This window comes from Petaurus breviceps, unplaced genomic scaffold (genome assembly GCF_028583685.1).
Source record: "Petaurus breviceps papuanus isolate PSGF00001 unplaced genomic scaffold, PetGlider_PUasm1.0 90895, whole genome shotgun sequence".
Lineage (NCBI taxonomy): Eukaryota > Metazoa > Chordata > Mammalia > Diprotodontia > Petauridae > Petaurus > Petaurus breviceps.
Genome location: NW_027187372.1, coordinates 2,643,316 through 2,667,172, shown reverse-complemented (window position 1 = coordinate 2,667,172; position 23,857 = coordinate 2,643,316). Strand labels below are relative to the sequence as shown.

Genomic DNA, 23,857 nt, shown 5'->3' with positions numbered 1-23,857 from the left:
TGACTAGAATTGTTTTTGGAGAATAGTAGGAGAGAAAATGTTTCCATCTTTTCAGTAGAGAGGTAAGGGACTACAGGTGCAGAATGTTATATACTGTCTTCTGAAATTATTAGGTTTCACAGTTTGCCTAATTTTTAAAAACAAAGTCTTTTTCAGATTTAATATTGTAGTTTCAATACTGCCTGCTTAACTATTTTTATTTGTTGTAAGGGAGGATCCAGGGAGGGAGAAGTATATCAGAAAATCACTGGTGTGAGTACATGTGATAGTAATGGCAATTAAAGATTCCCCTGAATTGGCTTGGTTTTCAAATTGATTGTGTTAAAACCCAGAGTTTGTTAATCCCACCTGTGGGATGGGCTTGTTGATGTGAAAAGAAAGTCCTGAACTGGGAGGAGCTGGTGATGTAGATTTGGAGAGACACTAGAGAGAGGCGGAAGATCTTTTTGGAAGCAGCACCTCGTGGAGAGAGAGAGACTAAGAGAATTGCTGGTGGCCGCTTTGAATTGCCCTGGACTTTTGAGACCTGCCCCCTGAGCTGCCAAGGACTGAGGAGACATGGCTGTTTTGCTGGTACTTTGTCTGTCTGTTTTGATGTTGTTTTGCCAGATTTGTCCACTGGTGAAAGACAGTCCTTTTGTTGAAGAAGTCCTGGAACCTGGCTGTTCGCTAAGAAGCCCTGAGACTGTCCTGCAGACAGAGAGTGAATACTGTCCACTGGTGAGGGACAGTACTGTTGTTGCAGGGGTCTGGAGACTGTCCTGAAGACAGAATGAATACTGTCCACTGGTGAAGGACAGTGCTGTTGTTGCAGGGGTCTGGGAGCCTTTCTGTTGGTTCAGAAGCCCTGAAGAAGGATTTTCTTGTTGGATGTTTACAGAAATCCTGGGAGAGGGCTTTGCTAATGTGTTCAGGGGTTCTAGGACTGTTCTACAGACAGAGGATAAATTCATGAAGGGACTGGCAATGTATCTTATGGCCTTGCTAAGCCTTGTCTCCCCAGGAACTAAGATTGCTGAGAACTTGCCTCGTGTCAAGATGAAGAAAAGACCTCCATTTGGGTATTAAGTGCTGTGTCTAAACTTGATGTAACTCTGGGGTAGATTCAATTGTGATCCAGGGGTGGGGAACTTTTGACCTTATGTTTGAAAACTAATCTCCATTTGAGAAGAGGGGCTTTGTGGTGGCCTTAATTAAGGTATAGCCTAGGGGTGGAGAAGTATTTAGAACAGAGACTTTGTGATTGATTGAATGATTGGAAGGTCCTGGGGTGGGGTAGTACTTGGAGATTATTTAATCATGCTTAGTAAATGCTGTACTTTGAATGATGTCATGTTTTGATCTTCTCTGTTCTTGGTTTGTCACTGAATAAAATAGAGAGCACCTATGCTGGTATTTTGAACCTGGGAAGTTGCCTTTGCTTGATATTACATTACAGTACAAAAGACACAAATAAAATTATATATGTGTGATATAAAAATGTGTACATAGAGATCTATCCATCCCACCTATGTGAACAAAGAAACAAGCATAATGTTCACCAAAGCCTTCCTATATGTTTCATTAAGTCTTGAAGATGTTGTTGGGTCATCAGAAACTATGCTAGTGGAGTACTAGTTCTGGCTGCACAGTCTTGGATACAGGCCCCAGGAAGACTTCTGTATCTATCCCCTGAGGATCACTGGTAATCACAGTTCCAGAGCTGGAAGAGACTGCAGAGGCCATTGAGTCCAAACTCCTCATTTACAGATGAGGAAACTGAGAGCCGGAGAGGCTTAAGTGGCTTGTTTGAGCTCATCTGGTATTAAATGGCAGATCCTTTCCCACTGTTCTACCCCCTGATTCCTCAGTACTTACTGGATTGGATTCTCCTAGTTTGGGGAAACAAATTACTAAAGGCCTGGTCACTAGCTTATGGATATTTTGGGCCATATCAAATCATGGAGAGTCACCACCTAAGGAACAGCAAGTTTCAGTCTATGTCATTAGTGCCACTGCTCATGAATTTTCTGCAAGACTTAAGAAATAAAGAAAAGAGCAAGCCATCCCAAACAGGGCAAAGAAAAATCCACTTACATTGGCTTCATCTAGTTCTGAAGCAGAAACTTCAGGGCTGCTTCCTCCTCATCACTTTCAGTGGCAGGTCTTTTTCTGTTTTCCTGATCTAAGGTCCCATGTCTCTTTTAATAGGGCATAACATAACAATCTTCCCATCGCCCTGGGCTGCTGGAAAGAGCTGGTGCCAGCTTCAGAACATTTTAGGACATGTCCTCTGGCATGTTTTGTAAACACAAGAAGCCCATTTGGTGGGGAAAGAGGACATACTGCCCTGCTTACAGCAGAATGAGGCCAAGGATTGGGGACAGAAAAGACTTGACACTTAATACAGGGTTCTTTATGTAGGGTTCATAGAGCCCTAAGGGATCTGTGGAAAGGTTTCAGGGGATCTGTAAACTTTGATGGAGGAAAATTACATCTTTATTTTCACTAACCTCTAAATGAAATTTGGCATTTCCTTCAATTATGAGTTAAAAAAATGATTATTTGGAGAAAGGGTCCACAGGCTCTACCAGACTGCCAAAGGGATTTATGACAGATTAAAAGGTTTAAAACCCCTACACCTCAGGGATAGAGAACTAAAATTCTGCTTTCAGAGAGTGTCTATAAAATAATATAAGCTTCTCTGACAAGCAATTATCAATTAACAAGCATTAATTAAATATTATATGTTGGGTACCATGCTATCTATGCCTTGAGTTTATAAATACAAAAAGAAACAGTCCCTGCCTTCAAGGAACTTACATTTATTGGGAAACAATATGTAGATATGAAGAGATGAGTTTATCTAAAGTCTATATACAGTTAATGCAAGATAATTGGGGGAGGGGGCATTGTGACTAGGATGAGAAAAGGTCTCAGGTAGGAGGTAGCATTAAAGGTGAAGGTGAGATAGGAGTGCATTTCAGACACTTAGACAAAAGGCATGGTGAGGAGGGACAGAATGACATTTGTGAGGGACAGCAAGGTCAGTTTAGCTGGACAACAAAATACATGAAGGAAAGTCAAGCAGAATATGGCTAGAAAGGTGAACTGGGACCAGGTCATGAAAGGCTTTAAATTCTGAAGAGAGGAGTTTCTATTTGATTCTTAAGGTATCAGGAAACCACCAGAGTTTACTGAAGATCTGTGCTTTAGGAAACTTATTTTGACACCTCTATGGAGGATGGATGTGAGAGGAGAGAGACTTAAGGCAGGGAGGCCAATTAAGGGACTAGTGTGATCATCTAGATGATGGTCATGTGATTAGGGAGGAGAGACAGAGATGTGAGAGATACTCTGTAGACAGAAATTACAAGGCTTGGTAACGTACTGGATATTTGGGGTGAGAGTAAGTGTGCGGCTGAGCACGGCCCCATAGCACCAAGCCTGGATAACTGGAAGACATCGGTGTTCCGGACAAAATGTGAGGCAGTTCAGAGAGAAGGTTTAGATTAATAATAACTTTGTGCTTAATCCCTCTGTGTGGACTTTATCATATGATGTTTGTTATTATCAATCGTGGAATTTGTATTTACAAATCCCCAAACATGTAAGTCAATGGCAGCATTCCAGTAAGTCCCAAGAGTCTTGTAGCACTAACGCTGACCTATGTTCAGATGCTCTCAGATTTGAACCGCAAGTTCTTAGGACATCTAGTTCCACCCTCTTCTTTCTATACTTGAGAAAACAGATTCAGAAGGGTTAAATGAGATTGCTCACCTGCTATCTGAATGTGGCATTTTTATTCATTCATCCATTGGACAAGAATTGATTAAGTAGTCACAATGTGCCAAGCACTTTGCTAGGGACTAGGAGTACAAAGCCAAAAGAAAAGCCATCTGTGCCTTCACAAAACTCGTGTTTTATTTCTGTTACATATACATATTCTATGAAGTTGTACAAGATTCATGACGCTCTTTCGTTCTTACTTCTTGGGAATGTTTTAACTCTAAAGCTAATCTCTCCACTTCTCACTACTCTTTTCAAGTCCTTGCCATTTGGTTTCTGTCTCCACTACTCTCTCCAGGTCACCAATGACCTCCTAATGGTCAGTCCAGTGGCCTATTTTCCAGTCCTAAGGTTGCTTGACCTCTACAGCTTTTGAGAACTGACTACCACCGCCTGCTGGATACTGTCTCTGCTTTTAGCTTCAGAGATATCTTGTGCCTGCCATCTCTCCAACCTCTTCATTTTCTCCTTTGCTGACTCTTTATCGTCTTCCTGATCCTAGCCGATGATCTGTCCTTGGCTTTCTTTTCTTCTTTGGCAATCTCCTTTATGTCTGCTGCTTCAAATGTTACCTCTATCCTGATCATTTCTAAATATACATCTCCAGCCTAGATTTCTCTGTTGTGTTACCAACATGAATCTCTAATGGTCTATGTGAGATCTCTAAATAAACATGTCTCAGACGGTCCCCTCAAAGAAGCATTAAACACCGAGACCTCAGTTGTACTATAAAAATTTTAAATAGTATAAAAGTGGCCAGGTCTAAAGTCCAAGTCTTGGTTGAGTAAAGACCTAAAAAGGAGTGTATGTAGTGATCTAAGGAAGGCAGAATCAGTGGCTAGGTCATTTGCGGGGCATTTATAGTGGCCTAAGAGTGGGAATCTTTTTGTTACCCCCCAAAATAGAGAGGTATCTCTTGTTTGCCACTGACCAGAATACAAGGAGAGAGTCCTTAGTTTAGTAAATTCATCCTCTTCAAGGACATGGGTGCCTAAAGCAACAAGGACTTCTTTGTTTAGTAATTCTAAAAGCCCTAACTGAAACAATATACTTTTGTTTTACATGTGCTGTGGAATTTGATCTTTTGTTTCACAAATGCTATGAAATGTGGGTTGTAAACCACCTGAGGAGGGAGGTCTTATCTAATTTAATAGAACCCTATAGTTCAAAGATCTAGAACCAAGAAGGCGCTCAGAGGCCTTCTGGTATTACCTTCTCATTTTACAATTGAGGAAATTGAGGTTGATAGGTTACAAGACTTGTCTGTGGTGACACAGTCAAAAAGCCAGGTTGTGTCAAAGTCAGAAAACCTCCCTCCAAATAGACACATACACATTTAATAAGGCGTCTTTGACAGATTTAGCTAAAACTCAAGGGCAGATTATTTTTTTCTGCCACACCCAATGCTTACCCATTTGACTTTATTTCTCTCTGGGGCACCAATTGTCTCTCATGTCTGTTACCTTGGGATTATCTGAGAAAACTGAAGCCATTTTCTTTAAGTTCCTGCTTCTCTCCTCTTTATCTCAAAACCCCTTGAAAAGAACCCTCGCTCTCTCAGTATCTAACAATAACTTGGTGGTCTTTGTGCTTGCCAAGACAAAGCTCTCTTCCTGTGTCCTTGATCCTGTCCCCTCCCATCTTCTCTAACATCTCTCATCATCCTCTTTCTAATCTTCAATCCTCCTAACTACTGGCTTTTTTTCTTTTTGCCTTCAAACATGCCTAAGTCTTCCCCATTCTGAAAAAAAGTCACTAGACTTTACCTTTCCCTGAAGCTATTGTCCAGCATTTTTTCCTCCATTTCCTCTCTGCCATGCTCCTAGAAAAATATGTAGACACTCATTCCCTCCATTTCCTCTCCTCTCACCTTCAACCATCTAAACTCTAGTTTCGGAGTTCTTCACTGAACTCCAAAGTTACTAAAGATCTCTTAATCGCCAAATTTGATGTTCTTTTTTCAGTCTTCCTCCTTCCTGATCTCTCTACAGCATGATACCACTGCCCATCCTCTCCCGCCTGGATATCTTTCATCTCCGAGTTTTCATGACAATACTCCCTCCTAGCTCTCCTCTTACATGTCTGTCTGCTCTTGCCAACTCTTCATTCACATCCCATCCCTAATCTGTGGATGTACAGGGCTCTGTCCTAGGCCTTCTTCTGTGACTTATCTCTTTTGGCGAGCTCATCAGTGCCGTCCCACCAAGGCTTTAATTTTGATCTCTATGCAGATGACTTCCAGCCACAGATTCGACAAATCTCTCCCTTAAGCGGGGGGTGGGGGGGCTCATCGCCATCTGGACATTTTGGAGTGGATGTGCCCAAACTCAACATGTCCAAACCAGAATGCATTCTCTTTTCTTCAAGACCTCATATCTACCAAATATATATGTGTGTATATATATATATATATGTATATGTATATTTGAAGTACCGCTATTTTTCTATTCTTCCAGGTTCAAAACTTTAGTGCTGTCCTCAAGTCCTGCTCCTCCCATACTTCCCTCATCCAGTCTGTTGCCAGATCTTCACACCTTTCACATCTGACCCCTTCCCTCTCCTCATCAGCCACCACTTCAGTTTAGGTCATTATTATCTCTCTTTTTTTTTTTGCTTTAAAATAATTTTTTTTTGAGGGGGGAAGGTAGGACAATTGGGGTTAAGTGACTTTGCCCAAGGTCACACGGCTAGTTTTGTGTTAAGTGTCTAAGGCCGGATTTGAACTCAGGTGTGGACTGTCCTGCTGCTCTTCTAAGTGGCTTCCCTGACTTCAAGTCTCCCCTCTCTACACTGCTGTCAAAGGAATCTTCCAAAGCACAGGTATCCCCACAGCTCTATCCTACTCAACGAATCCCATTGGCTCCCTATTGCCTCTAGGATCAAATCCGAACTCTTTTGTTTGGAATTTAGAGGCCCTCACAGCCTAACTCTGACTTACCTTTCTAATCACTATATCCCTTCGTGCTCTACATTTCTGACAAACTGGTCCTGCCGTTACTCATACACCACCAATCATCTCTTGCCTTTATTCGTTTGTACTGGCTGTCCCCAATACCTGGAATGAGTTCCCTCCTCACATCTGCCTCTTGAATCCCTAGTGACTTTCAAAGCATGGTTCAAGCGCTACCATCAACATAAAGTCTTTACTGATCCTCTGGCTGCTAGTGCCTCCCTGATCCCACCAATACCTTTTTTGTTTTGGACATACATATGGATGTACATACATGTATGTATACACACATGCCCTACACACATGTATATGTTGAGTTTTCCTGCATGTGTTGTTTTCCCCAATTAGACTGTGAGTCCCTTGAGAGTGAGGATTATCTTCTTTTTCTATTTGCATCACCAGAGCTTAGTAACATGCTTGGTATATGCTAAATAAGAGCTCTTTATTTATTCAGAGCCAGAAGACCTGGGTTTAGGTTTCAGTTTCAACTTTACTAGCTGTGTATCTAAGGACAAAACAGCTGATGTCTTTGAACCTTACTATCTTAATCTATAAAAGAGGGATAATGCCACTCATGCTACTTTCCCCAATGGGATGTTGTGAAGAAAGTGCTTTCTTTTAAGAGGCAGCATGGTATAGTAGATAAAGAGTTGGATCTGGAGCTAGGAAAGGCAAGGAGGCTGTCTAGCTTTGTCACCACAAGCCACCTCTGGAAAATGGGGAACCTAATATCTGTGGCATCCACTTCACAGGGTTATTTTGAGGCTCCAAAGAAACAATGCATATAAAGTGCTTTGCAAACTTTAAAGCATCAAGGGAAGAACTCAAGCTAATCTTGCCATCTTTTCAAAGAATGCTTCCAATCATTAATCAGAAAAAATGCAAACTAAAGCAACATTGAGGTCCCACCTCAGACAAAACAGGAAAATGATGAATGCTGGGAGGGCTGCAGGAAAGAGGTACCTGGCCGCACTACTGGAGGAGCTGTGACTTGGCCCCGTCATTCTGTAAAGCCCTCTGGAGCTTTCTCACTCAGCCATGTGTAGCACTTGCAGTTGTGCAGATGATTTTTTTCATTAAAGCTCAAGGCTTTACATTTTCCGGGTTAGATTTGGACTGCATTCTCCTGAGACCATCATCTTGCTTCCTGAATCTGCCATGCATTTTGCATTCTGTCCTAACTCCATTTTGCCTTCACAACCTCTCTTGTAGGCTCCCTTTCATTTCCTCGCACATCCACCATCTCAGTGCCAGGTCTACTGCACTTGGTCTTCTACTTGGTCTCTCTGCCTCAAGTCTCTCCCCACTCTAAATTATCTTCCACTCAGCTGCCAAGCAATTTTCCTAAAGAACAAGTCTGACTGTGTCACCCACTCCCCCTCAATAAACTCCAGTGGCTCCCAAATACCTTCAGGGCCAGGCATGGAATCCTGTACTTGACATGCAAAGCCCTTTATAATGTGGCCTCCTTCTACTTTCCCTTTCTGGTCTTCTCACACTTTCCCCCCTTCACACCCTCTTAGATGGAGCACATTGGTCTCCTGCCTGTTCCTTGTACAAGCCTCTCAGACTTCCCCCCGTCTGTGCCCCTGCACTGGCTGCCCCTCAAGCTCCTCTTGCCCACCTCTACCTCCATGTTTCCCTGGCTTACTTCAAGACTGCTCAAATCCCTTCCACCTTCTTCAGGAGGCCTTGCCAAGACCTTCCCACTGGTCCTCCTAGCTCCCTCTCCCTTTACAGTATAAACCTTCTGTTTATACTGTATATATCTTGAATATAATTATTTGAATGCTATCTCCCCTATTAGGATGTGAGTTCCTTGAGGGCAGGGAAGTGTTTCTGCCTTTCTTTGTATCTCCAGCAATTAAGAGAAATGCCTGCACATAGGAAAGCAACGAGCAAATACATTACTGACTGCCTCATGGTCAGACTAACTGCAAGTGGGTTAATCGTGTCACTGATATCTTGGTCCAGAAAGACACTGAACATTCTGGGGAGGGGGATGGTGAGGTGGGCTATGCTGACCCTGTGACCTTCGGCTCTATCTACTCACCCTTGTTCACAGGTTTGAAAAAGAAAGGGGCGATGACAGCAATACCGTCAGCTCCTATTTCTGCTGCATGCTGAGCCTTGAAAAGGAGGAAGGAATAAAATGTGTTCAGGCTGGTTGTGATCATCTGTTTACTTACACTGTAAAAATTATATTCATACACACATGTTCTTAAATGAAAAGATTCAAGGGGGTCGTTCCATGAACTTGGGTGGGGAAAAATCGTACATTTCAATTTTTGTTAAACTTTGGTTTCCTTTGTAGTCCTATTATTTTATTTTATGTATTTAAGAGCATCATTCTGAGAAAGGATCTATGACACACGAAACCTGCTTTAGCAGGCATTACCAACAAAAATCGTAAAACCCTCAAACAATGATTTGCCAATGAAAATTACTGGTTGCACTGAAGGGTTTTGAGGCTATCTCAGTCTTTTGAAGGCTTTTCTTTAGTTCAGGATAACGTAAACTCCTTGATGGCAGAGACTGTTTTTCTGTCTTTATAGGCTCAGTTGCCCAGCACAACATCTTATGGCAGAGAACTATCAGGGTTAGATTAGGGAGTGCCAGCCTGAAAAGCTATGGACGTCCACCAGGCATTAATCAGAATTGTGCATCTGCAGAGAAACTGTAGGAGTCTGAGATTCATCCCCATCACTCACTAGAGCTAGGTCTTTCTTGGGCATCTCATGTAAAATTAAAAATTTTTAGAATTTAAAATTTAAATTCTAAATTATGTGGAGCAAGCAGCACACAGGAACAGATTCAGAGAAGTGGCAAAAGTTTCTCTTCCCTCATTTGCCCATCAGGAGGCATACTCTTGTGATGTCCTTTTTCCTTTGACTTTTTTTTTTTTTAAAGCAATCGGGGTTAAGTAACTTGCTCAAGATTACACGGCCAGTTGTTTCTGGGTGTGGTGCTGAGTGTCTGAGCCCAGATTTGATCCAGGTCATCCCGACACTGGAGCTGGTGCTCTTACTCGCTGAGCCACCGGGCTGCCCCTTTTCCTTTGACTTCTAATGGAAGCACAAGAGACCTGTATAGCTGGTTCTGGAGCCCAAGATCCTGGGTTCCAATCCTACCTCTGCTGCTTACTTATTTGTGTGACTTTAGACAGTCAGCGCTTGGTGTTGCCGTGTTTTCATCTGTAAAAAGAAGGGGCCAGACTTGATGTCTTCCAGGGATGCTTCTAGCTGTTGATTTATGACCTTATGAGGTCAATGAGACTAATCATCTTTAGATGAGAAAACCCAGTTACAGACAAGAGTTACCTACAGTCACAAATAAAATAAAGAGAGGATTTGGGCTCGGGTCCTCTGACCCTAAGGCTTCTTCCTTTGTGTCAGTTAACATCTCCAAGATTTAAGCCCTGAGTTTGAATCTTTCCCCAGACATTTCTTTGCTGAGTCATCCTGACCAAGTCACTTAACCTCCTTTGACTTCAATTTCCTCATCTGTAAAATTAGGATAATAATAACACACCTGCTTCCCAGGGTTACTGGGAGGGTCAAATGAAATGACTGTAAAGTGCATGGTAAACCTTAAAGTTTAATATAAATGCTCACCATTACCATTATTGTTAATATTATTCCATTGACCAAGACTACTCTTGATGTTCATTTTAACCAGATTTCCCCTATATGAAAAGGTGGGAGCAAGACCACGCTTTGTGATTTACCCCAGATCTCTGCACACCTTGTATACATACCAGGTCTTGTGAATCTTTCAGGCTCAGTGCTCCTACATGAACGATCACATGGTCCATCCTGCATAATTAAGATCAAGGGAGATTAAAGTTTAGCAACTACTCAGAAGAACACAGTATCTCTATGGCTACAATAAAATCACATAGATCTCTATTGTTTTCCTTGAATCCACTAGGAGCTGATATCAAAGGCGGTTTTAAATAGCGATAGCCATATTCACCACTGTAGTGGGCAGTGTCTAAACACAAGAAGGATGGTGAAGTTTTCCAGCTGCTCCTAAAGGCAGACTACCTTGCCTCATTTACATTGAGTCCCAGAGACCTGCCAACCTTCCTTAGTGAAATCTATAGAAATGCAGAAGAGAGTATTTGTTGTTGGACCAGCCACACTTCAAAACTCAAGTGGATGAAAGATATCATGGGCCTGAGTGGAGATGCTAGCCCAGGGCCTTAAGCAACAGGAAGGAGTTTTCAAGAATGAGGTATACTCTAGGAGATATCAAATGAGATGAGAATTTGAAGGGACCTCAGTTATCAATCTGGTCCAGCTCCCTCATTTTACTAATAAGAAAACTGAGGCCTAGAGAAGTAAATCCACTTGCCTAAGGTCATACAAGTAGAGACTATCATGGCAGGGATTAAAATCTAGGTGCTCTCACTCCAAGTCCAACATTCTTTTCCTTTATACAGAGAGAGAAGGAATGAGATGAAGATATATTATTATACACATAAATGCGTGGTAATCTGGGACAAAAACTAGGAAAACAGTTTAAAATACAGGATGTACTATGAGAATTGCTTCTGATAAGCAGCTACATCTTCTTCCATTAGGTAACATGTCATCCTAAACATTCTGGCTTGTAAAGGATGGGCTTGTGATGTACTACAGCATTGAATTCCTGGTTTTTTATGCCCACGTAGCAGGAGATATAATTGTCTTTACCACTAATATTCATCAATAATCCAAAGATGGTAGGAAGATTGGTCTGACAAATTATTCTACTGGCCTGCTGCTGGACCAGATGCTTCTGGACAGATGGAGCATGTAAGCTCTATGAGAGTAGGGAGTATTTGCTTTTTTGTAATTCTATCTCCAGCAACTGGCACAGTCCCATCACATCGAAGGCATGTAATAGATGCTTATTGGTTAACAAGATCTATGAAGGTCAATTAGAAGAGACAAGAGATTGGTAAAGTCATCACCAGTCATCATGGTTCCTTGCAAAGAGACATTGGACCTGGAAGAAGGACAGAAATAAAGACTTAAAGCCTTTTACTGATCTGTGGGTGGTGGCCTGTCTTTTTCTTAGAGTACCAAACACTAGATATGACTGGTGTGGAAGCAAATACCTCTCTGTTCCCTCCTTGAGAAATACTGAAAGTATTTAAAAATTATCTTTGTCTGAAGTCTTATGACTAACCTGAAAGACAAACCTTTATTGGTTTTTGTAACTATGAATTTTGAAACAGAATCCTGCTGTACTCTCCCCAGATTAGCCCAGGGAGAACTCCTTGCTTCAGTAATTAGGTGGTGGCTGGTAAAGACCAGGGGCCTTAGCTGAATCTATCTAGGAGAAGGAAAAAGTCTCTTTAATTACTTCAGTTAATGGGAAGCTTTCTTACGTGTTCATCTTTGACCTATTGGAGAGGAGAACCCCTGAAGAAAGTGATGAAAGACAGATCAATGGTTATAGGGAAATGATTCTTTAAGGGTGAGCTTAGAGTTAAGTGACCATTGTTCTGTCAGATGAAGCAAACTGTTTAGAGAATGTAAACTCTAGACCCTTGCTCAATCTTGACTATCTTGACTTCCTTATTATTTAAGAATCCTATAAATTAGAACTTCAAGATGATTCATGTTAGACAGATGCCCAAGAGCATGAAGATTCTGTCAGTCTGGACATTTCTGTAAGTAGAAAAATGCTTAGATTTAGAATAAGTTAAAATTAATAGAAATTTGTTCTGGTGGCTTTGTGTCCACAATGCAAAGTACAGTTTTTCTTCCACACCAGGAAGCAAGGGATTCAGGGCTGAGACACATTGTAAACCGATCATGGGCAAGAATGTTGCAGAATAATATACTTCAATTAATGGTGATCTTTATAAAAATAAAATTCTTATGACATACAAAGTTTAATTACTGACATGAGGAGATGTATGAGAAAAAAGTTCACACTGGCATATGGAATAATCTAATTACAAAATTTAGTCCATGGATAGAAACTCAAGATAAAAGTTAAAAGAAAAGGTTGGGCAGAGGCCTGGAAGACAACTGATGAGGCCTCATCAACATGGCAGCAAGTTGACTCACTAACTACAAGGGCCATTGCCAGGCCTATGACTGCAGGGCTGGGACTGGATGGAGCTGGCTACAGAACCCACAAAATGACAAAGAGAAGCTAACCTCCTGCTGAAGACAGCCTGGCAGGCCAGCCAGCAGGGGACAGCACAGAGTTCTGGGAGCCAAGCTCAGCCCTTCCATAGCCTGAGGTTTTAGTCTCAGGGTGGCCTGACCAGCCTCTGGCTGGAGGGATTTCAGATCACCAGCAGCTGTGGCAGTTTCCAGAATTATCAACCCATAGATGCCAAGGACAAAGTGAGAGGTTAGTGCAGTATGGACTTTGAGACCTGGGAGCTTGGGAGTGCAGTCCGGCCTTTGCCCTGGGGGCAAGAAGCGGCTGCGTAGCTGCTGCCACATGGCTGCTTCAGAGCTCCTGGCCTGCAGATTGCAGGGGGACCAAGTGACCAGTCTGAGGGGTAATTGCTCTTGCTTTAACCTGCTTGGGTCTGGATTGTGGTCTAGGGTGGAAGTCCTGGGGTGCGTGACCATTTTGCCAGAGTGTGGGGAGGCTTCAGAGAAGGCACCCAACTAATAGCTCCCAGAGCTGAGAAAACCCCAGCCATTTGGGACAATGCTCCCCACTCTGGTAGCAGAGTTTTACTGTGGCAAAAAGCTCAGAAGTCAAGTAATTGAGTGGCAACATGAGCAAATGAGGGAAGCAAGGCAAACACAGTAATCCAATTTTAGACTCCTTTTTGGGGGGCAAAAAGGATCAAAGTATGGAACAGGAGGAAGACAGTAAAGTCAGAACTCCTGTACCAGAAGCTTCCAAGAAAAGAATAAGCTGCTTACAGGCCATAGAGGAACTTAAGAAGGATTTTGAAAACCAAATAAGCGAAGTGGAGGAAAAATTGGGAAGAGAAATGAGAATGATGCAAGAAAATTATAAAATGAGAGTCAACAGCCTGACTGAAGAAAATAACACCTTAAATAATAGACTAACTCAAATGGCAAAAGAGGCTCAAGAAGCCAATGAGGAGAAGAATAACTTAAAAAGCCAAATTTGCCAAATGGAAAAGGAATCTCAAAAGCTCATTGAAGAGAATAATTCCTTCAGAATCAGACTGGAGCAAATGGAAACTAGTGACTTTATGAGTAATCAAGATATTATTAAACAGATCCAAACAAATGAAAAAATAGAAGGCAATGTGAAATATCTCATTGGGAAAACCACTGACCTGGAAAATAGATCCAGGAGAGATAATTTTAAAATGACTGTACTACCTGAAAGCCATGATAAAAAAAAGAACCTAGAAATTATCCTTCAAGAAATTCTCAAGGAAAATTGCCCTGATGTTTTAGAACCAGAGGGCAAAATAGAGGTTGAAAGAATCCACCAATCACCTCCTGAAAAAGATTCCAAAAAGAAAACTCCTAGGAATATTATAGCCAGGTTCCAGAATTCCAAGATCAAAGAGAAAATATTATAAGTAGCCAGGAAGAAACAATTTGAATACTGTGGAAACACCATCAGGATAACACAGGATCTGGCAGCTTCTACACCAAGAGATTAAAGGGCTTGGAATATGATATTCTGGAGGTCAAAAGAGCTGGGATTAAAACCAAGAATCACCTACCCAGCAAAACGGAGTATCATGTTTTAGGTGAAAATATGGTCGTTCAATGGAATAGAAGGACTTTCAAGCATTCTTGATGAAAAAACCAGAGTTGAATAGAAAATTTGACATTCAGATACAAGAAGCAAGAGAAGCATGAGAAGGTAAACAGGGAAAAGAAATCATAAGGAACTTACCAAAGTTGAACTACTTACATTCATACACGGAAAAATGATAATTGTAACTTATGAAACTTTTCTTAGTATGAGAATAGTTGAAGGGAATAGAAATGTATATATGTATGTGTGTATATATATGTATACATATATATGTCTATATAGGAGGGTATATGGGCATATGAATACATATGTGAGAATGTGAACATATGTGTACAAGTATACATAGACAGAGGGTACAGGACCAGTTGAATAGGAAGGGATGATACTTAAAAGGTGAAATGAAGAGGTGAGAGAGGAATATAAAAAGAGGAGATGGGGAGAGACAGAATGGGGTAAACTTTCTCATATAGAAGAGGCAAGGGAAAATGGTTACAATGGAGGGGAAGAACAGGAAGGCAAAAGGGAATGAGTAAATCCTATTCTCAATGAATTTGGCTTAGGGAGGGAATCACATACACACTAAATATGGTATCTCACCCTAGAGGAGAGTAGTGGGGAAGGGGATGAGAGGGGGGATGATGGAAGGGAGAGCAGGCTGTAGGGGAGGGAAGTTGGAAGCACCAACTTTTGAAAAGGGACAGGATCAAAGTAGAGAACAGAACAAGTGGGGGGTGGGATAGGATGGAGGGAAATATAGTCAGTCTTTCACAATATATCCACTATGGAAATGTTTTGCATAGCTACACATGGACAACCTATGTTGAACTGCTTGTCTTCCCAGTAAGGATGGGTGACAAGGGAGGTAGGGAAGGAATCTGGAATTCAAAGGTTTAAAATCAAATGTTTTATACACACACACACACACACACGTATATAATTATTATTATTTTACATGTAATTGGGAAATAAGATATACAAGCACTAGGGCATAGAGATTCACCATGCCCTACTGGAAAGTCAGAGCGGATGGGGGAAGACATAGGTGAGAGAAGATTGGGGGAGGGGATTTTCAGTGGGATTGCTGTTTTGGGGTGGTGGGTAGGGGAAAAATGGGGAGAAAATCTCTAACTCAAAATCTTATGGAAATGAATGATGTAAACTAAAAAATAATTAAATTAAATTAAATTTTAAAAAAAGAAAAGGTTGAACTGTCCTTAAATGCCCCTTGCCAAATCATATTATTCATAAGAAAACCAACTTCCTCATCGACCAGAACATACAGATGATGGTTAAACTATCACAATTTGGAATCTTCTATGACATTTTGCACCTTAGTGACTAGAATAAAAATAGTGAGGAACAAGAAAATCAAGGAAAGTCTAAGGATGCCATACCAGATGGCTTTAATATTCTCCTTAAGAAGTTAAGGCTGGGGGCGGCTAGGTGGTGCAGTGAATAGAGCGCCAGTCCTGGAGTCAGGAGGACCTGAGCTCAAATCCAGCTTCAGACACATAACACTTATTAGTCCTGTGACCTTGGGCAAGTCACTCAACCCCAGTTGCCCTTCCCCCCTCCACAAAGCAAAAAAAAGAAAATTTTTTTTAAAGTTAAGGTTGGATGGAGGGAAGGGGGAAGAGAGAGAGGAGGAAAAATTTGGAACTCAAGGAATTGTGGAACTGAATGTTGTAAACTAAAAGTAAATAAATAAATTTTAAAAAAAAGTTAAGGCTGGGGCAGGTAGGTGGTGCAGTGAATAAAGAACCAGCCCTGGAGTCAGGAGGACCTGAGTTCAAACATGATCTCAGACACTTGACACTTAGTAGCTATGTGACCCTGGGCAAGTCACTTAATCCTGACTGCCTCACAAAAAAAAACAAAACAAAACCAAAAACAACAAAAAAATAGAACTTAAGCTCAACTTCTGAGAATGGAGTTGGAGGCTGGAATAGAGAAAAAAATATTGACAGGTTGCATTTGTGTAATGCTAAAGCATTAGTGTTACCTGATTTGATCCCCACAGCAACTCTGTGACACAAGTGCTATTATTATTTCCATTTTACAGATGAAGAAACTAAGGTAGACACAGGTTAAGTGTGTTGCCAAGGATTACACGGCTAATAAGTGTCTGAGGCCATATTTGAACTCGGGTCTTCCTGATTCCAAGTCTAGCACTCAATCCCCTGCGCCACCAGCTGCCTCTGCAAAAAAGCAAGAGATTCTATGGTTTTAGCAAGAGCACATTTGAAATGAATGACCATGGAATTCAAGCTGGGTATGTAAGCAAATTAAACCAGGAATTATTCAATCAAATGATAAAGCAGAGAAAGTTCAAAGCATGAAGGAGAAACAGATGTGAAGACCAAGACTGGTAGGAGGGAGATGCAAAGGCAAAAGGCTACAAGGTGGTCATCAGAGAGGCAACGTTAGAGCTGGAGATCTTGGAGGTGGGGCAGCTCTGAGCAATGATATGGCCTCTGTCCCTGACTGGGGCTCAATGAATATTTATTGATTAGTTGGTATAATGGAGATTTATAGCTACAAATAATCAATAGGTCAATTCTGAATAGAACACCAAAAGATCTCAGCTGAGCCTCAAGAATTATAAGCTGTGAAGTTGAAAAATCTGAGAATCCAGGAAAAGAAAACAGCCACCATGGGACTCAAATGGTTTTGGCCACTTAGGATGAAAATACAGAGGAAGCTCTGCCAAGGGGAGGGGCCTCCAAATACAGCCACGGAGGAAGGAGAATTGATAAAGCCAGAGAACAGCAGCCCTGGGAAGCTTCTTTTTTGGCCTGTAATCCTATCTCGTTTCCCCTGCCTGCCCATGGCTGTATTCCAGCCAGCCCGGCCTGCTTGCTGCTGCTCAAACCAGGCATTCCTTCCGGTGACTGGGGTGCCCTTCTTTCACCTCTGAAGAGACCCTATTCCTCCCTGTAAGGGCCACCTCACCTCTTGTCTCGATGTTCCCAGATGCTATAGCGCCTTCCTCACCCTGACGTGGCTTTTTATACATGCTATTTCCCCACAAAGAATGTAAACTCCTTGAGGTCAGGAGACCATCTCCATTTTTGTCTCTGCATCTCTGTGTCCACCACAGTGCCTGGTATGTATTCAATGCTTACTAAATACTTGTTGAGGTTTTCCTCACAAACGCAGGAAAACCAGGATAGTTTTGAAAGCATAAATAAAGAGAATATTAGGTGGGATTTAGGTACAACGTATTAATTATTTAATGAGTAGTCAAGTAATAAGTTTGTTGAGGACCTGCTATTTTTAAGCCATTTTACCAGGCACCGTAATTGATAGTGACATGTATAAGACTATGCACAATGAAAAACATAATTAGGGGAATATTTTTGTACATGGGGAAAAAAAGAATACATAGGCTCCCCTTTCAAAATTATTTTCTTGTACTGTAGGTCAGTACAACATAGGTAACTATACCTTCTCCTTGGTGTCAGAGCTGAGAGGACCAATGGTTGTTTTTGGAGATGTTATTACCTATGAAGAAAGGCTGAACTACCCAAGGTTCAAAAATGGAAAGAAAACAGAGTCTTTATTCTATAGGTCAATGGTCCTGACTTTGATTCCTGAGGAAATTCTAGAACGGATTATTAAACAATCACAAAATTTCAGAGTTGGAAGGAACCTTAGCGATCACCTAGGCAACCCGACAGCTAAATAAGGAAGGATCCTTTCTATAGCACAGTCAAACGGTTACACAGCCTGGACTTACAGACCTCCCATGGAACAACTGCCTCCTGAAGGTTTTTTCTTACATCATCTCGCCCACTGATTGCTCCTAGCTCTGCCCTTTGTGGACAAACAGAACAACAATTCCTGGCCTAAGGAACAGCCCTTCAGATGCTTTCTGACAATGATCACATCGTCCCTAAGCCTCTTCTCTACTCTACAATCCCAGAGCTCTTCAGCTGCCATCAGTCTTAAAAGTCTTACCTGGAGAATGCAGGGCTAGCAGGATGACAGTGTGCCTGGCTCTTAAAAGGCCCTGCAGCATGAATTTTTAGCATTTCAAACTATCTCTACCAGTTTAAGGTTATATTTCTGTTATTTTACTGGGCCCTCAATGGATTGTTTCTACTTCTGAATAATTATATTAGGTAAATCTCAACTTGGCAGGTGGTCTCCAGGGATCTGTGATCATCCCTGTACTGACTACCATTTTTTATCAAAGATTTGGATAAAAGGATTGATGGCATGCTCATCAAGGTTGCAGATGATGAAAGGTTAGGAAGGAGATATTCATCTCTATATCTATCTATATCTACATAGCAAGATACAGATATAGAGATGGATATCTCCTTCCTAACCTAGCCAATCATCTGGATGAAGGCACAGTCAATCAACAGCTGACAGTCAATAAACATTTATTTTGTGCCTACTATGTGCTAAGTATATCTATCTATTTAAATACACACATATATGTGTATGTATGTGTGTATATTCCTAGCCACCTATGTGTATGTATGTATATAAATATATATGTATATACACACACTCATAAATACACACACATATAGATATACAGACACACAATACACTTATATACACACACAAAAATACACACACACACACACACACACACGGTCCTAGGGGTAGATAGTAGCTCTCAAATGACACATTTAGTTTTCTTCCTGGCCCAGCAAGCTGATTCATTAAACATTTCGCATGCCCTGTGCCAGGCAAAATGGGGCCATGGCTCTTCTTCAGGATGAACCTGGAGTTGGAGCAAGGTTCTCCATGCTAGCATGCCTGACTAGAGTACAGATCCTGCTTCCTGCTCACAGGGTAGAAAGCCTACATTCTAGACTGTTAGCAGACAGTGACATGGCCCTTGAGATTAGGTCAGATAGCAGTCTCCTTGACTGTGGGATAAAGTTAGTAGAGATGTCGTGAGAATACCATTGTGGAGAGAGAGCAGGTCCTAAAGGTAAACAAAGATGGCACCTGGGAAGCCCCTAGGAGCATACAGAGAGAGAAGGCTTAGAGATTGAATGGCCTACTACAGTCAGGGCTTTAACCGGGTATAGCACTTTTGAGATAGATCTTGATCTTCCCTTTTGCTTCTCCTTTGCTCAAGAAACTCTAATAATTTCTCATTACTTTTAGGATAAAATGCAAAACTCTTCTATCTGGCATTGAAAGCCCTTCACAACAGCCTGGACCCAGTCTGCCTTTGCAGGCTTATTCTGCTTGTCTGTCCCTATAATGGGAATGTAAACTTTAAAGATCTTCCCTGCCCCTAGGCTAAAGTGCACCTGGAGCCTGGGGTGGGAGGCTTGTTTTTCAGTAGATACTTCTTGATCGGCCAGTGAGTCAACAAGGTTGTTACATTCTCTGAGCCAGGAGAAGGCTATATAAGCCCTGATGTGTAGCTTTGTTTTGGGGCTCACTTTGAGAAGTGTTCTGTGATTTGACATGGATTCTGGGAAGCTGTTGTCCAGAGCCCCGCCCGCTTTGAAAAACCCAGATGTTGATTTGGTATGGATGTAATGGCTGGACAGTTTGGAAAGCTGTCTACTTGATCTGTTTCTGTCTTGATAATTCTGCCTGTATACTTTGAAGTTCAGGGTGCTGAACTTTTTCCCCTGAACTAGGTAAATGATACATGTTTGACTGATTAAAGTAAGCTTGTTAACCCCATTTTGAGTTGCTTTCCTTTACAAAGCAGATCCAAGAACCTGTGGTGGCAGCAAACCCTGAGGACGCTTGGGGTGCTTGCTGCTACAGTCCCCTTCACATATTCTTCAGTTTAGCCAGACTGGCCTGTTTGCTGCTCCTCTACCATTATCCTCCATCATGCCTTTGCACACGCATCCCATGTGGCTGGGGGGTAGAGTCCTTCACCTCAGGGCAGTTAGGTGGCACAGTGAATAGAACACCGGTCCTAGAGTCAGGAGAACCTGAGTTCAAATGTGACCTCAGACACTTAACAGACACACACACAAAAACCTAGCTGTGTGACCTTGGGCAAGTCACTTAACCCCAATTGTCCTCCAAAAAACAGGGAAAAAAAAAGAATCCTTCATTTCCTTTAAAGCTCAGCTCAGGTGCTATCTTCTACATGAGGCCTTTCTTGCTGTCCCCTGCCCCAGTTGCTACTGCCTCTCCTGACCCCCTAAATCACTTTGCATTACATTTTTATATAACTTTATGTAAATGTTGTCTTCTCCAACAGAATGGAAGTTCCTTGAACTTTTTTTTGTTTCCCCAGTGCTTAGCATAGGGCCTGGCAAACAGCTGGTGGTTAATAAATGCTTGTTGATTGATAGACTACTTCCAATCCTTTTCCTGCACTAGGTCCCCTAAAGAGACCATCTTCAGCTTCAGAAGTGTGCTCCCCTTTGCTCCTCGATAGTACCTCGACAGGTGGATCTAACTTCCTTTCCCTGGTCAAGCCACTTTCTTCCTCTTCCTTTTTCTCTAGGTCCTCTTCTTCTTCCTCCTGCCCCACCTTCAGATCAAACCTTCCAAGTCCTTTCTCCTGTTGTCCTTTTCCTTTAAGGAGATCTCTTATTTTCATCTCATCTCCTTTGCCCTGAGAATCCTCCTCTTTCAACTTCTCTTTAGCTCTCTCAATTTCCCCTCTGCCAAATTAAATCTTTGGGCATCTTAACAATTTCTAAATCTTCTGAATTTTTTTCACATTTCCTTCATTGAATCCTGGGGCTGGAGCTAGAAGCAACCTCAGAGGCTATGCAACCCCTCATTTTACAGAGGAAGAATCTAAGTGACATGTTCAAGGTCACACAGGCAGTAAATGTCAGAGGAGGGGTGGGGTTTAGAGCCAGGTTCCCTCTCTCTGGGGCCATTGGCTAGCACAGTGTGCCACATATAGTAGGTATTTCAAAAAGGCTTCTTACTTGATTAATTTCCCCTCTACTATGCTGCTCCCTTGAAGAGCAGCCTGGAGTACTGGAAAGAATACTGAATATCAAGAAAACTGGGTTCCATTCCCGCCTCAGACATTCGCTGGCCAGGTAAGCATGAACAAGTCAATTAACTTCACAACACCTCACTTTCCTCATCTGCAAAATGGGAATACTTATACAACCTCATGGGGATTATTGTGAGGAAGATACTTTGCAAATCTTAATTCTCTCTATAAATCTGAGTTGTTCCCATCCTTCTCCTCCCATCCAATGATCACCCACTGAACTAATAAGTAGAGACAAAAATCAAGCCTGTCATGGAAGTACGATATGATACTGGTCAGGACTTCAGTTATCCTTCAGAGTCAAAGGCAGAGCAGCTAAGCATTTCTGGCCTTGGTAATTATAATGACCATGTCATCCCTTAAAGGGTGAAGGAAATGACAAAGGGAGTTGCTATTCTGGAGCCAATTCTCACTAAAAAGGAGTAACCAGTAGCTGAAATAGCACCTTGGCAGGCAGTGACTACGCCATCTTGGACTTCGGGATAGAGGCATAATTAAGCCAGGTATGATGGCTTGACATACAGCTGAGATTTGGGGGAGGAAATGTGGAAGTTTCTGAGACAGGACAGGTGGGATCCTTTTCCCTAACACTGTAGAGAGGAAATCAGACCAGGAGGGATGATAAACCCTCAAGAATGAAATTCTGAAAGTAGAGGAGAAGGGAATAAGAAGAGGGGGTGATAGAAAGGAGGGAGAATTGGGGGAAGGGGCAGTCAGAAGCAAACACTTTTGAAAAGGCACAGGGTCAAAGGAGAAAATAGAATAAATGGGGGGTGAGATAGGAAAGAAGGAAATATAGTTAGTCATTTACAACATGACTACTATGGAATTGTTTTACATAACAACACATGTATAATCTCTGCTGAATTGCTTGTCTTCCCAGTGGGGGTGGGTGAGGAGGGAAGAAGGGAGAGAATCTGGAACTCAAAGTTTTAAAAACAAAAGTTAAAAAAATTGTTGTTACATGTAACCAGGAAATAAGATATACAGGCAATGAGGTATAGAAATCCATCTTCCCTACAAGAAAGTAAGGGGAGATAGGGAAAAGGGAGGGATAGAAGGGGATATATCAGAGGGCAGACTGGGGGAAGGAATAATCAGTATGCTTGTCATCTTGGGGTGGAGGTAGGGGAGAGATGGGGAGAAAATTTGGAATCCAAAATCTTGTGGAAATGAATGTTGAAAGCTAAAAATAAATAAATAAATTCTGAAAAAAAGAGAATGAAATTCTGAAGGCACAAAGAGAAGTGATCTCAATGGGGAAGAAAAAGAAGAATTATTTTAAAAGACTGATGCGGATAAAAAAATAGCCAATTGCTTGGATTTTTTAAAAAGACATACAGATGAGAAGAATATCAAGAATGCTAAATTGAATGGATACTGGCTTAATGAATCAACGAACTGTGGTAGGTTAGGGATCCAAAAGACAACAAAATGTGGTTTTGGGGGTAACTCTCTGGGGGGGAAGAGAAAGATCAAAGAAGGGGAAGGGCTGTTGGGGACAAGGAAAGATAACAGATGGCAGAGAGGCAGCAAAGACTCAAATCTTCTATTTTCTTTGCCAAAGAGAATGATTTTTGGATTAGAAAAGATAGCACAATGATGACTAATAGGGAGTTGAAACCTAAGACAAGTAGGGAGATAGTGAAAGAATACCTAGCTGTCCTTGGAAAATTTAAGTCAGTAGGCGCTGATGAACTACATACCACAATTACTGAGCCATTATCAGATATCTCTGAGAAATCATGGGGCTGGTGAAGGACAAAACTGCCCCAGTCTTCTAAAAGATAAAAGAATATAGACTGCAGTCTTCAGGATGATTAGCTTAAAGACACTTCTTCACACAATTCTATAATGCATTACTTTTCTCTTTTTTTTCCTATTTTAAATTAAGTTTTTATTGATGAACTTTAATCTTTTACATACAGCTTCCTCCAGCATATCTCCCCCCCTCCTCCCAAAAAGCCATCCCATAACAAATAATATTTTTTAAAGATAGAAAAACAAAAACAAGAGGGATAAAAATCATCCTAACTGATCGATACATCAAGAAAGCCTGAAAATCTATGCAATTATAATGTATTTCTAAAGGGATATTTAACAAATATCCAGAAAGGAAGTAGTGATTACCTAGATCCACCAATAATAGGTCAAATTACCTATATTCTTTTTTTATTTTTATAGGATAATTAGTCTGGTAGATGAAGGGAGTACTGCAGACAAACTTGAAAATCTCACTTGTTCTTCTTGTATAAAGGAAGAAGAGCCTGCAGCCTAGAAAACTTGTTACTGGATTCAGAGTTGACTGAATGGAGGGATCACTAGAGGATCCTAAGTCTAGAACTAGAAGGCAACTCCAGGGATTTGGACCCATAGTTCAAAGTCAGCTTGGAAAGAGGTCTTTGTGGAATGTTTCAGGCATTTGTATTTGGCCTTGTGCTATTTAACACTTTTAGTAATCACCCCAA

At 41.5% G+C, this 23,857-nt stretch overlaps 1 protein-coding gene across 1 annotated transcript in view; it reads right to left on the bottom strand.

The window, feature by feature from the left end:
- The window catches only part of NPL (N-acetylneuraminate pyruvate lyase), a 58,862-nt gene that overhangs the window by 9,547 nt on the left and 25,458 nt on the right, over positions 1 to 23,857 (bottom strand). Inside the window, exons 2-6 of the mRNA XM_069074678.1 lie at positions 20,814 to 21,039; positions 12,877 to 13,191; positions 11,676 to 11,710; positions 10,476 to 10,533; positions 8,772 to 8,847 (exon numbers count right to left, since the gene is read on the bottom strand). Of these exons, the coding sequence (XP_068930779.1) occupies positions 8,772 to 8,847; positions 10,476 to 10,533; positions 11,676 to 11,710; positions 12,877 to 13,191; positions 20,814 to 21,039 (710 nt within the window). The remainder of the gene's footprint in view (positions 1 to 8,771; positions 8,848 to 10,475; positions 10,534 to 11,675; positions 11,711 to 12,876; positions 13,192 to 20,813; positions 21,040 to 23,857) is intronic.